General features: G+C 41.4%; 2 protein-coding genes across 4 annotated transcripts in view; both read left to right on the forward strand.

Annotated features, from left to right (window-relative positions):
* Nucleotides 1-760: 760 nt before the first annotated feature.
* hgfac (HGF activator) lies at nt 761-13,426 on the forward strand. 3 transcript variants are annotated; one of them, XM_022760764.1, is made up of 14 exons: nt 761-1,077; nt 1,194-1,248; nt 1,646-1,739; nt 3,469-3,542; nt 3,660-3,803; nt 4,698-4,829; nt 6,588-6,698; nt 7,284-7,458; nt 8,318-8,415; nt 9,338-9,602; nt 10,554-10,693; nt 11,096-11,236; nt 12,279-12,421; nt 13,107-13,426. In XM_022760764.1, the coding sequence occupies exons 1-14, from the start codon at nt 1,012-1,014 to the stop codon at nt 13,278-13,280; spliced, it is 1,812 nt and encodes a 603-aa protein (XP_022616485.1). In that variant the 5' UTR covers nt 761-1,011; the 3' UTR covers nt 13,281-13,426. The 3 variants fall into 3 exon arrangements, with proteins under 3 accessions (XP_022616485.1, XP_022616487.1, XP_022616486.1); XM_022760765.1 differs by lacking the exons at nt 761-1,077; nt 1,194-1,248 and adding an exon at nt 1,338-1,413; XM_022760766.1 differs by lacking the exons at nt 7,284-7,458; nt 8,318-8,415.
* Nucleotides 13,427-14,239: 813 nt separating this feature from the next.
* LOC111233003 (protein Dok-7-like) overlaps nt 14,240-14,454 on the forward strand; it is a 39,914-nt gene continuing 39,699 nt past the window's right edge. The window contains exons 1-2 of the mRNA XM_022760728.1: nt 14,240-14,293; nt 14,388-14,433. Of these exons, the coding sequence (XP_022616449.1) occupies nt 14,240-14,293; nt 14,388-14,433 (100 nt within the window). The remainder of the gene's footprint in view (nt 14,294-14,387; nt 14,434-14,454) is intronic.

Below are 14,454 nucleotides of genomic sequence, written 5' to 3' on the forward strand. Positions count from 1 at the left end.
CTAAGAATATAGTATATATAAAATAATCAGACTGACTTGCCATTTCATTTTCAGTCTAAAATCTTTTTACTTTGAATGACAGAGGAACTTCTCGGCAAATGAGTGTGTTGAGATTTATTTCAGAACTCACATCATTAATTATTTTCTATGAGCTTAATTTAATCACATCTCACATTCTTGTGTTAGTATATGTCCTAATGTTTCTGTAAAATGAAATGTTGGAGCACTTTGACTCAGAGAACCCAGGGAATTGGGCCGACTCCGGCCAAGTGCTGGCACACTGGGCTGTGTTCTGGCAGAGGCTGTGGTCCAGTAATGGGTGCCAGATTTGGCTAGGTTTTGGATGTAGAGAGTTTAGCTGATTTCCGCTGAGAATTTGCACATCTGACTAAACTTGTGCCAGTGTTTTTTCCAACCTAACTAGCATTAGCCTAAACTCATGATATAATTTGTACTGAACTGTTATTAACTGTAAATTTTTGCTCAGTTTGAAATTTAACCACAGCATTAGATATTTACTTATTTATTGGAGCATGTTTTTAAAAAAACAAAAAAACAAAAAAACAATATAGAACAACCAGACATTACAGCTTGAAACAAAAACTGTGTTAGCCTAAAAGTAACTCCACACCGAGTAGCCTAATGTTAAGGTGCCAGTGGCGGGACAGGACGGACCCCCGCCTCTGCTTCAGCCTCTGGAAAGTTTTGGTCTCTTCTCTCTCTGTCATAACTTGCAATGATAAACCGTGGGCGTCTGCGGAGAAGGTGCCGAGGGAACACCAGCCACCAACCAGGGTATCGCCTCGGAGAGAGACAAGACTAATGACGCAACGGGTTTACTCAATGCAGCTCAATATTGTGAGGGACAGGATAATACTTGCAGGATTTCCCACGTTTCCTATGACCAAAAGCGGGCTGAGGACTCTGAAACTGACAGATATAACGTGACAGACACAGACCCTCTTCCCGAGTTCAGGAAATAAGCTTCTCCGGACAGCAGGGCAGCAACCGATGCAAACTTTTCTGATGGCATACATTATATTACTTTTCCTACCTTGTGTTTTCAGTGCACGGGCGGTAAGTTTTGACCATCCTACTCACCTATGCGAGTCTCTTTAAAAAAAAAAAAAAAAATCCATAGCGTGAGTAAAAAGCAAGGGAACAATAAAATAACGTATCTTCCTTGTTTTCAGCGAATATTAGTCCCTGGATATGAATCAAAAGAGCCATGGAGGGAGAGCCGGAAAGGTAGGTTTTTACTTCAGTCCTGTGTTTAATTTAGAGGAAAAAGAAGGAGGGAGGGGGATGCACATCGGAGTGGCAGTGGATCTGATATATTTTCAGCTTGAGGAACTGAGAAAATTGGTGGTGCAACATAAATCTAAAGCATGTGGGAGCTAGTGCTTGTACCAGGTCTGTAATCTGTCATTTAACAGCATGATTTATCTGTATGAAGAAAGGATAATTGATTAAATGTCCCTGATCAGAAAGCCATGGACAAAGTGAAAACAGTATTCGTGTGTGAGATACAGAGGGAAACACATGTTTTGGAGGAAGTTTCTAATTTAACTTGTGTGTTTCCCCATTTGTGTTCATTGAAAGTCACTAACAAGCTGTTTTTTTTCCCCCCCTGCTCTGTTGCCAGTTCTTACTACAACAGGCAAAGAATGTAAATTCCCATTTCGTCAGGGTGGAAGGATTCACCATCACTGCATCACCATTATGTCCTCAAGACCGTGGTGAGTCCTCTTCAGCCAGCCTGTCTGGATTTATTGTTTGGGTTACACAAACAGTCACTAATGTGTGTGTAGTCACATAAAGTTACCACATACTCAGATTACACAAAAGAGGCAACTCAACACTTGTAGATGTGCTGCCTCATCATATTCGGTTATGTTCAGACACACACTCAAACTCTCTACGTCACTATCTCACAGAGCGCAGGTATTTAAAAAAAAAAAAGGTATAAAAACACTGGTATTTTCCACCACACTGCAGTGATGAAAGTGACCCTGATGCAATGTGTAATTGTGTGTAGTGTCACATAATTAAAGCTTGCAGTGACGAGGGATTTGCACAACAGTGTCATTGGGAAAGATAATGCAATTTTAATGAGGTAATGAGCTAATTGTCTTTAATAAATTGCTCATTGCTGAATCATTTATGGGCCTTGTAATGATTTGTGTGTCACAACTGTGTCAAAATACAGTGATATCAAACCTATAGCGTTATGGTGATATAACATGTAGAAACATCCTGTAAAACTATGATTATATAGATGAAGTTTATAACACATTTACTACTTCATACAGTTTATCCTAAGGGTTTATAAACAGCTGTCACATTAAAACCATCATGATTGAATTTTTATTGCTTCTGATTGTAGCACAGCTGCAGAATCTTTTATTTTTAATAGATGTTTATTTTGGAAAAAAAAAAAAAAAAAAACAGAAACAGACTTGCCAAGGGGATTTCATCATTCTTTGGAACTGAGACAGGAAGGGTGGGTGCCAATGAGCTGGAGCAACATGTATGCAATTACATATGGCCCAACATCTCTTGTCCACCTACACATAATGTTACTGCAATATGACCCCAGGTGCTTTTGTGATGTGTTCATGAGCTTAGCGTCGAGATATGCTTGCCATTATGTACCGCAGATTCAGTGAGCGGTGCAGGAGACATTTCTTCACTTTGATTAAATGAATGGATGATTGACAGAGTTAAGTCAATACTGGTTGGTTATTACAAAGAGAGTGTTTTTCACCTGGCTGATAAAAGTGGGGCATTTCCATCACAGAGAGATTTTTAGATCAGGGGTAGATAAAAGCATCTATCATGATATAAGGGATTTTATGTCACAATGTCTGTGTAATTCATTTTCACTAAAATCAGTTGAGGAACTATTAATGGATAAAATAACCAGATATGAATCTGTGCTGTGCAAAAACTCATCTAAAAAGATTAAGTGTGTACATTCATGCTAGCAGCTCTGAGGATGAACTTAGGGACAACAGTGCTTTGTGCTAACACCAGCATGCTAACATGCTCACAGTGACATCATGCTGATGTTTAGCAGGTTTAATGCTTGCCATGTTTACCGTCCTTGTTTAGCTTGTTTTCATGCTAATGTTTGCTAAGTAGCACTAAACAGTACAGCTGAGGCTGATGGGAATGAGAGGACACGATGACGACGCAAGATGAAAAAAATTCATCCAATAGTTTTTGGGATATTTCAATCTGGACCAAAGTGTTGGACAGACACACTGGTCATATAATATTGCCATAAAGGAGTTGCTCTCATTGACTTGCAAAACTGCCCACAGTGACCTGCCCAATGACAAATTCATATCTCAAGGTGCATATCGTTATTTTGCCCAACCCTAATTTCACAGTGAATTTTTCTTCAGTTTGTAATCCAGGTGCGTTGCTAGTGACTGTACTATGTGTCTGTTTCCTCTCTCGCAGGTGCTCTCTTACTCATAACTTTGATCGGGACTGGCAGTGGGGCTTCTGTGCGCCGGAGAAAACTCAACCAGATGGTTGGTTTTTACTGAAGTTCGTTCAGACACAGAAAATGTAGCATTTCACTATAAGAGATGCCGCGTTTTGCTCTTGTTCATCCTCTTATTGTGGTTTTCCTCTTTGGTGTGTTTCAGTTTTCGTCCACACGTCTCGCAGAATCATGGATCCATGTCAGGTGAACCCGTGTCAGAATGGGGGCGTCTGCACGCTGATCCCACACAGACGCACATTTGAGTGCTCCTGTCCCGAGGGCTTCTCTGGGAGACTTTGTGTGCAGAGTAGGTAGACTTGACCATTACTATTGTTTTATGAGTTAAAGGTATAACGCAATGTGTAATGTTTTTTTTGTGTTTACCATTTCTGTTTTTACCATTTATTCAGTCTCATATTCAGTATTAGCAACTAGTGTCACAAACTACACTCTCTGCTCGCTTGAGTTGGGTGTATTCCCATCAATGTGCACAATAGGCTGCTTACTGTCAATCACCTGACAGCCAGAGAAGGAAACAGAAGTCTTTGCCAGGAAAAGATCCCTCAAAACATGTCAACACATTTTATCATCATGTTCATATTGTTTAAAGGAAACATGGCGCCAGGGTTAAGAGATAATCTACTCTAGAAATGACTCCACATGGTAGTTACTAGTTTTTTCCAAATTTCATGGTCTTCATGAAACAGGCAATAAATTGTTATCATGATGATACTGAAACAACTAAATGCCTACCGAGTAAACCCAGTGGACTTATTTAGGCCGTGAAATCAGTTAAAAGCTCTGGAAAAAGCTCATAAATCGACCTGTGAGTGAGATTATTTTGTTGAAAATGGTGGAAAGTAATATTTAAACTGTATCCGTTTTTTGTCTTCCTCTGTCTCTTATCTCTGTTGAGGAAATTTCCCCTTTAGTTCCAGAGAAGCCAAAGAAAAATGGAAAAATCTCTTGTGACTCATGTGCACATAGGTTCCAACCTTGCATGTCAAGTCATTTGACTTACTCACTAACAAAAACAATAAAACATAAACACAAGAAAAACACTTGTATCCACATGCATCCGCTCTGAATGCATGTCACACAGCTCAGCCAGCAGAGTTTGCTCTATACGGTCCACTAAGCTCTTCAATCACCTCTCACATTTCAAACCTATTGCCTTTTGTGTGTTGTGTCGGCTCTTCAGAGAAGTGCTATGAAACCATACACCTGCGCTATTATGACATCGGAGAGTCTTGGGGACGAATTCACCTCCGCAACGTGGAACAGTGCACATGTGTGGCAGGGGAAATCAAGTGTGAAAGAGTCCGCTACACAAGTAAGGCGTCAGCTTTTGTTCTTCTGCTCCCACTGTGTCTTGTTTTTGCTCCGTGAACTAAGAATGAGATAAATTCCCAGCAGACACTGCGCATTTCTTTTAGTAGTTCATGTACATCTGATATATGAGAGCTTTTCCCCCCAAAAACTTAAAAGATGGAGAAAAACTCAAGCTACAAAAACTTCAGTTGGTTTTTCTGGTTTCACAACTTTTTCATGCCGCAGTATGTAGTGAGTAAAAAAAAAAAAAAAGTATCAGATCTCCTCCCAGCCTGAAAAAAACCCTTTTTTCTCCCTTCAAAATCACCTCCTAGCAGAATATAGGAAAGACAAGTCCTACCCTCTCTTTGATCACAGCTCCATAGTTACAAGAGTAACCTTGCCATGGATGAAAAGACAGATTATATGACTCACCGTGACTCAGGAATGGTGTTTTAGGACACACCCCATGGGTCCATGAGGTGCTTTCATTTTAACAGATTCTCTGGCATAAAGGAGCGAGCAGCAGTGAGGTCATTTCATGCTCCCTCGACCGAAACTGCTTTTTGTCATGATGGTAGGGGTTAATCTTACACTGGTCATGGAAAAAAAAAAAAAGGTTCCTTTTAGCTGAATGCACCTGAAGCGGATGGTATCTTTTATTTTGTACTGAGATCAGTTTTATGTGTTGGCTTATTTGAACGAAGATGTTCTCAAGAGGATGAATTCACCTCCCAAAACACAGCGTTTAGACACTGTGATCTTTAAATGGACCCAATGAAGACGGGACATCACTGCATATTATACAGATGTTGCAACAGATCTTAGGTGAATGTTTAGCGCCAAATACACTTTATGTGCATTCATGTGCAGGGCCGGTTTGTGCTGTGCCTTTCATGCAACTGCAAGTTAAAATGTATATTTCACTGGTGAGATTTATTCAGTCAAACCTGCATTCATTTATTTTTTGGCCACTTGGAGGCAGTGCACAAAGCTGTATACACAATACTGACATGTAAACACCTTATAAAGTTGTCATGGTGAACGTTTTAGTAAACAGTTGCCTATTTACATGTCTGTCAAACAGCATCATTATCATTCAAATTTTTTCTCATGCTTTTTTTCTTTTGCCCTCATCAAAGTCCTGAGGGAAATATCTTCCTCTTTAGCTGCTAAATGTTCCACTGTGTTCACTGGCAAGTCGCTAACATTGTCTGTCTGCCATTTGGTGCCGTGGCAAGTAGCGTGCAGTAGATTTATCAGAGCTTTTATGAAAGATTAAAAAAAACTGCTGCCTGCTGCGATTGAAAACAGCGCTGATGTGAGGCCAGAAAACCCAAACAATGAGCTGAAAGATGCTAAAATACTCTGCAGAGCTCAGGGGACCTGCAGAGTTGTTTGATAAATGTCTTTGGGTTTGTTGCTAGGAGCGACCCCTGTGACACTACACACTGTTTTTTTTTTTTGGATCCATTGTTCGCATGAAAATATTGATTAATGTGGCTTTAAATTCAGCGAGTTAAAAAACATAATAATAATGTTGTGATGCTGAAACAGGAATACTGATTAATAAATGTATGACATTTTAAAACATTTGTTGGACCTCCAATTGAATTTTAATAATGATAATAATAGTAATTTAATGAGAAGTTTTAAATACTAATGAGAAAGAGATATTTTACATGCTAAAACATATGATAAGAGCCAGTAAGTGCAGGACACAAAGAAATATACGGTTTATAGTGTTTAGACGTGACATTGTGTGTCTTGATGTGTCCAGTGTGCCGCAGGAACCCTTGTCACAACGAGGGAACATGTCGAAGGATCGTGACCACCGGCAAGGAGGTGTGCAACTGCAGGCGTGGCTACAGCGGACCGTACTGTAGCTTTGGTGAGTAAAGGCGACTCTGTGTGACACTGTTCCCCTCATTCAGTTAGAAATGCACAGTTTGCTCGAACTGAATATCATCAGTATAATCACATAATGGTTCTATCAGGCAGAAAATAATAATAGGATAATAGGATTCACATTTTCCAACGGCTGCACAGTCTGCATCATCAGAGCAGTTCCTATATTTATATGTTCCCCTTCTGTCTATTTGTCACATTTGCATGCTCATACAGTGCATGCCAGTTCATGCATGTGTGTGTGTGTGTGTGTGTGTGTGTGTGTGTGTGTGTGTGTGTGTGTGAAAACGGTTTGATTAATAGTAGCAGGTGGAGACATGAGCAAGCTGCCGAACTTGTCCTCGGTTGTTGTAACTGTTAATGCATGCAGAGAGGGTTTTTTAAGACTTGTTCTGACTGATTCCAGCGTGAAGGAAAGAGATCTGTCATCACCCAGATTCTCATCTGCATCCGCAAATGGACTGATTGCCTCCATATTGTTTACATACCTGTGTTGTACTGTGGAATCGAGGCATTGAGATTGCTGTGTGCTTCCGTCCGTGGTTTGTGTGTATGCATGTGTGTGCAGAGCCGGAGACAGAGTGCTATAACAGCAGGGGCAAGAGTTACCGAGGGCTGGTGGACACCACGGTGTCTGGCGCCCGGTGTCTGCCGTGGAACTCAGACCTGCTGCATGACGAGCTCCATGTCGGCACGGTGGTTGCATCGCCCCTCAGGGGCCTCGGGGAGCATGCCTACTGCAGGTGTGTGTGTGCTGAGACGTCCTGCTAATTATCTGCTGCTGTAGATTTTTGGTTGACAAATTCACGATTCACGATTATGTTTACGGCTTATCTGCAAAGCCAGATTTCTTCATACTTTTGCCCTGAAATCAATTTTAAAGCTGAAATATCCAACTTTTTTACCATGTGCTAACAAAAGTGTTTGCTAGTCCTAACCCCTTATCTGTGAAGTTCATGTTCCAACACTTGTCACTTATATGCATGAGCCCTCAAATGAAATCCACTCAGAGGCAACCAGCAACCATAAACCCACCACGAGCGATAAAGAAGCACGTAGTGAATCCAGCCTGTCTATGATTAAAAAAAAAAAAAAAAACAGGTTTTATCTCTGGCACATTTGCTCCACTTCTATTTCTTACTGCTTTCATTTGTTGTTGTTGCTATGACTACCCAGCAGCCATATAGCATGCCCAGAGCAAATGGTATATGCCCTAAAATGTCCCAAACATCAAAGGAAAGCCAATTTCAAGAAAACACTGGGCACAAACACACAGACTCAGACTGTGTGACTGGCTCAGACTCAGATGAATCATTTGTAATTATTGTTAGTTTATTGCTGGAAAAGTTGCATATTGCAGGTTTAATATCGACGAAACCTTCTTATAAGTGAAGGCAAAAAAAATCTTAAATCATTGATGTGTGAGTATGAGGCTTGGTGAGAGATCGAAGCCAGCGTCCCAGAGAGCCATGCAGCCACTGCGTTGTATTGAGTAATGCTTGGTGTTAAAAACAGCGATGCCACACCTACACACACTCTGTCCGCTGTGTTTGTGTGTGTGTTTGTGTGTGTGTGTGTGTGTGTGTGTGTGTGTGTGCGCAGAAACCCAGATGGGGACAAGATGCCGTGGTGCTACACACTAAATGACGGTGCCATCTCCTGGGAGTACTGTGACATCCCCTCCTGTGTGATGCCTGTGTGTGAGTAAACAGGGCACGGGAGTGGAGTCTCTTTTGTTGTCACTAATTATAGTTAGTTTCACCACTGACTGGGTGTATTGATACTTTGATGCTTTGCCTTATGGTAAAGGCATCATATATCTGGTGGCTTGGCCAGGCATATTGCCAAGACAGATTGATTTTGCGTTGATTCATTTATGAATTCTTGCCATTCCTGCATTTTTAATGCCAAATAAGGTGTATTTCCTCAGGTACCTTATGAAGGATAGCATATTCATTTAGCTGTCCTTATTATACACCCCTCTTTGAATATTCATCTCATTATTATAAAGTATGTAAATGCTGCATCATCTGGTATTTTCACTGTCTCAACCTCATTAAATAAAAGAATACAGCGAATCTGCGGAGTCACGCTGCTCTGAAAGGCTGGATTCAGCCGAGTCGACTGGTTCAGTGGTGGAGGTTGTTTGTTTTTGTTTTTTTTTCAACGTGGGCTTAGATGAGATAGTGGGGGAAATAAGGCATGAGTCACAGTGAATCAACATGTCATGTCAGGTGGAGGAGCCAAATATTCATGTGGTGAGTGGGATTTGGCACAGTTGGCCGTTTGTCATGGTGCCAGGGGTATGCACAGAATCCACAAGCTTGTTCCATCTGCTTCACCCTCTTCAGCATATGATTTGCAGCATGGAGACGCACTGTTACCCTGACATTATCACCATACAGAAGAGCTTTATTGCTTCTAGCGGAGGGTGGGGGTCAGCCAAGAGAGAAATATTGAAAATATTCAGGAGAAGTATTTAGGAGCTGCAAAATATTCCAGTTATCAGACTGGTTTGTAGTGATTTCATCTGTTCTAGCTCTTGTTAGAAAATTGTAGTTTATAGTAGGTAGGTATAGTAGATTCCCTAATATATAATCATGCACTTGTTTCCTCATGCAGTTTCTTCTCGAAGGATCATCCCATTTGAAGTCCTGCCCGCCATTAAAAAACCTAACCCCCGCAAGCCAGCAAAAAAGCCTGTGTGTGGGAAAAAGCACAAGAAGAGGTTGTCGATAGCTAGAGGGAGGATAATGGGTGGAAGCTCAGTTCTGCCAGGTACTCACCCCTGGATGGCAGCAATTTACAGTGAGCAGTCAGACTTCTGCGCCGGCACCCTCGTCTCCTCTTGCTGGGTCGTCTCTGCAGCACACTGCTTCTTCCGCAAGTATGTTATGGGTGTATTTCAGCCGCAATGGATGTTTTCGATTTATATCACTGCAGAACCAGTAAAGGTTTTGTAGCCGCCATGAGTCAATATACTGTACATAATGTCATTGTTTAAAAAAAAAAAAAAAAAAGTGCCTCAAAAACTTGAGTGAGTGAAAAGATGTTTTGTAACCTTGGGAGCCCTTTTCAGTTTGTAAAAACCATCAGCCTTCAGAAAACATTCTTTGTTCAGCGGGGGAGCATTATTCTCTCTGAGCTGTTTTCTGACCGGTGTTGAGCTGAGGAAGAAGCGACATTCAAAAGGCAAGTCATTTAAAGACTTTGACCCCTCAGCTTCACAGCGTTATGAACAGACTATATTTAGAGCAGCATCCAGTTCGAGGAAAACCTAAAAACATCACATGCACAGATGCTGTTTACGTGCAGATGCATGCATTTGCTCCTGATGTCAACAAAGAGGCCTCAGGTGTCAAGTCCAAAGATCTTTTGTTAAAGCATGAAATCATTAAATCGGACAGCAGTTGCAGAGTGCAAAAAGCCATTTTATCTTTGGAAGTCTGCAGGATATCTGCAAGGCTTACTTTTAAATTTACATCCACTGCTCAACTTTTCTAACCAGCTGCACTTTGTTTGAAGCAGAACAGGAGTCTACAATGTTCATTACACACCACAGTACAAAATCCTTTTGGGAGTATAAATGTACTGGATACATTTCATGGCAGTCTACCTGTTCAGACTTAGTATTTCTTGTGCAAATGTGGAATAGACTAATGGTAGTGGTAAAAGAGAGCTCAGGGCATCTCAGGATTCGCTGTCTGGAGACAAACATTTCAAGGAAATCCAACCAGCAGTTGTGGAGATAACTTGGCTCTGGACTTTAGTGTTGGACAGACAGGCAGTGTTATGAGTGCATAATTTCTGTGCCATTAATAAAAATGTCTTCTCACAGCCCACTGAAGTCTCAGATTCGTGTGGTGCTCGGCCAGCAGAGGTTTAACGTAACCGATCCCAACACCAGGACGTTCGGAGTGGAGAAGTACATCTTTCCAAAACAGTTCTCAGTGTTTAATCCAACACTACATGACATTGGTAATCATTAATTGCACACACGCGCACGCACGCACACACACACGCACACACACACACACACACACACACACACACACACACACACACACACACGATACATACATACCAGTGACTCACATAAACTAGAGGACCTCCTGTCCCCATTCAGAAACACACAAACTCATTTAAGACCCCAGTCTGCTTGCACAGCTGTGCGTCACTGAACAGCTGTGTCCCTGCGCTCCCCCGCATGAACGCACACACACACACACACACACACACACACACACACACACACACACTGACAGTTGGGTGTGGCAGTTTCACTGAGCAGCGGAGTCTCCAAGTCTACCACTTGCTTCATCACTTTAACTTTTCAATGTCTCTTTGCCTGTTTCATAACGTTACATCTCTGCTTGGCAGTTCTGATCAAACTGAAGAAGCAGGACGGACGCTGTGTGAGGAGAACCCCGTTCATCCAACCCATCTGTCTCCCAGACAAAAGCATGACGTTCCCCGATGACTACTGTTGTACTATCAGCGGCTGGGGACACATTCATGAGAGTGAGTGATGAAGACATCATGGCAGTGTTGCCTCACTCGTGCTTTAGTTTCATTCTGACAGAATTTTTGTCTTCATATAACATAACATAACATAACTTTTTTTTTTGGGGGGGGGGGTTTGGAGGTTTTTTAGCAACCATGCATCTAATTTTAGAGCCTCATGTTGGGAAATATCATGGAAACACATTGTTTAATGGGTTTACTGGGTAATTTCCCAGTAAGTCTCTTGGAAAGAGCGACTCATTTTACTACTAAATTACTGGGGAGTTATTTTAGTTAGAACTTAGTTGTGTGGAATTCATACTCATTTTTTGATTTTTCACTTTATGGCCCTGCACACCCACACAGGTGTTTTCAGTTATTCTGACTAATTAGACCTCTCTTCTGGTTGAGAGTGAGTGGAGCTGTCCCTACACGATCTAAAACAATTTAGAGCACATAAGCTCAATCACAAATCATTGCACGTTGTAGTTTATAAAGTATAGTAGCTTTAATGTGAATAGGCCGATGCTGGAGTCTAACCAGTAAAGCAATATAGCTAAATTTTAAGGTTTTATTAACTGTACTGAATTACATAAAAGCATACGGACCATCTCACAGACTGGAGTTAATGGATTTTTCACAGAGAAAACCACTGGTCTCACTTCCTCCACACTGTCGGTATGGCTGTTAGTGAGCACCTCCCGGTGACGACTGGGGGAAGCTAGCCTGAGTAAGCTGAAATCAGCTATTGTTGCAGCCTAAATATCGCAAACGTGACTCACATTCTGGTAGTGGCAGGAGCTACACTGGAAAATGATATGTAAATGACGGTGTAAATTGTTGACAACAAAGCTGACAGGAGAGTGGGGGAGATGTCAAATCAATCCCAGTCTATCCACACCTACACAGCACTGAGACGAGTCTAATGAGGCAACATAAGTGAACCCACCTGTGTGGGTGGACCACGGATGTGTTAGGGCCTTTAATTCAACTTGTAGATGCTATCCAAACAACAACATTTACACTTTCTTTTTGGTGTTATTTGTGCTTTATTTGACAGAGGCAAATGCGTACTCCAGTCTGCAGGAGGCTGGAGTGAGACTGATTTCTCATGACACTTGTAGGAAGCCTGAAGTCTACGGCAACCATGTCACTGCCGACATGATTTGTGCAGGGCTCAACGGCTGTGTCGACGCATGCCAGGTAGGAAAGCATTTCAAGATGGAGTGTGATTATTGAATCTAACACTGCCGAGGTTGCTTATGTCCCAGCATAGAATATATTTTAAAATCGGCTTAGCTATGGAACAGTTACACACCTGTAAATATTCAGTTTAAACTAATCTTTACTTAATGGTCTAACAACTTAGATTTACTTTAATGTTGCTTAAATCTAAAGTAGGCTGAGTTTGAACTTACAAAGAGCTATTGTAACCTGCTCCTTGTTTTAACTTTTATTGCTCGGAGGAGTATTGGGAAGTACAATTGATCATGAAATATTCCTGGCAAAATGTGCTCCCGGAGCCTCCCCTCAGCTCTGCAAGGGTCGATATCAGAAAGTTGTCTTGAGGTATCGGAGTAATGAAACAGCACTTCAGATGGCGGCAGGGATTCCCCTGAGTGAGCAGCTGGGGGAAGTTAGTGAGGGGCTGAAATCTGTCCACAGTGCCAAACTACCCACTCAACCCGCTGTGTAAAATATTTAAGCTCCTTCTTCCTAAATTAAATGTCACAGTTGTTAACTGTTTACCTCATGAGCAGAGTGCAATTTTCAGTCATATATTAGGTTGAAGTGAGTGACTCAGCTGTTTGTGTGCCACGGCTTTGATCTATCCATGTATGTTTATATGTGTGCGGACTGTATGTACTTTTGTGTGTGTTTTCCCCAGGGTGACTCCGGGGGCCCTCTGGCCTGTGCTAGGAATGATGTCAGCTTCCTGTATGGGATCATCAGCTGGGGAGAGGGCTGCGGCCGCTCTGGAAAGCCTGGTGTTTACACTAAAGTAGTGAACTATATCGACTGGATCAATTCAGTGATCAGACGTAAACCCAAGCCTTCATGAATGGAAATGACCTGGACATTGGCTTTAATATGAAATATTGTACTGTATTATATTATATGTTTTTTTATTGTAATACTTGTGGAAGTATATAGATTATCTTTTTTAACTGTGAACCTTTTCGTAACTGAATAAACCTTTATTGACTTGATAAAGCTTTGGGTGTCTATTTAAAGATTACTGTCTTAGGCAGGTAAAGTACTTTGAGAGACCAAACTTTATTTTGGATATAAAAGAGGAACATGTATTTTTACTGCTTTCACACTCATACAAGTGTTAATTATTATTATTTACTCTCATTTTGATTTCTTTTACATAATTTTTTTCCTTCAGTTTCCTGCTGCCAGTTACAAATACACTGAAAAAAATCAAAGAGAAACAAACTTAAAATGAATAATAAAGATGAAAAAGAATGATATAGTAATGAATACACGTAGGTGTTTGATAAGGACATTTTTGGCAGGAAAGTAGTTAGAGAATGGAGCATGGGTTGATTCTTATTGCATTAACATGGTCATTATAGGGTTCTTTATATTATAAACATTTGGAGACTTAGTGCATGTTATGAGCTCCATTTCTCAAAGTTCCATGTTATATGGAAATTATAGACCATGTTATATACTGTTTTTTGTCTTTTCCTCTTTTTATGTGCAAGTATAAAATGGTCTTCAAGAAATGTGTTATTTGTGGAATGAGAATCATTTGATTGTTTCTTCCAGTAGTTTTCTCTGCTGCAGCAGGTGGTGCGAAACAGCCCAGGTGGCAGCAGCATGGTCTGCTGACTGGTGCGCGCACGCGCACACACGCACGCAGACAGACAGACAGACAGACTCTGGTCATGCCATTTTCCATGTGCCTTGCTGGGGGCGAGTTTGAGCCCCACAAGCAGAGAGAGCAGCTATTTTGAAAGTGACCCCTCATTCAGGCAGCGACTCTGCAGCTGTCAGGAACTATGACTGAAGATGACGGATTCTGTTGTCGTGGAGGGATATGCCAGACTCAGAGATGGAAAAAAGGTGTTTAGCTTGACTAAATTTGCTGACGGACATGGCAGAAGTACTTCGGCGCACTTGTATCTGTGCTTAAAAAGTTTGTTTTGCTCTCTTACAGTGGAAAACTAGGTGGCTCGTCCTTCGCAAGCCGTCGCCTGTAGCAGGTAAAAAAAAAAATCGATGTT

Source organism: Seriola dumerili, unplaced genomic scaffold (genome assembly GCF_002260705.1).
Source record: "Seriola dumerili isolate Sdu_G_001 unplaced genomic scaffold, Sdu_1.0 BDQW01000362.1, whole genome shotgun sequence".
Taxonomy (NCBI): domain Eukaryota; kingdom Metazoa; phylum Chordata; class Actinopteri; order Carangiformes; family Carangidae; genus Seriola; species Seriola dumerili.

What these genes read in the sequence shown, in the direction of transcription:
- hgfac (XM_022760764.1), top strand. Translation starts at nt 1,012, where the DNA reads ATGCAAACTTTTCTGATGGCATACATTATATTACTTTTCCTACCTTGT. An exon ending in GGAGAAAACTCAACCAGATG is followed by an intron (nt 3,543 to 3,659) that starts GTTGGTTTTTAC and finishes GGTGTGTTTCAG; the next exon opens with TTTTCGTCCACACGTCTCGC. An exon ending in GCTGTGTCGACGCATGCCAG is followed by an intron (nt 12,422 to 13,106) that starts GTAGGAAAGCAT and finishes TGTTTTCCCCAG; the next exon opens with GGTGACTCCGGGGGCCCTCT.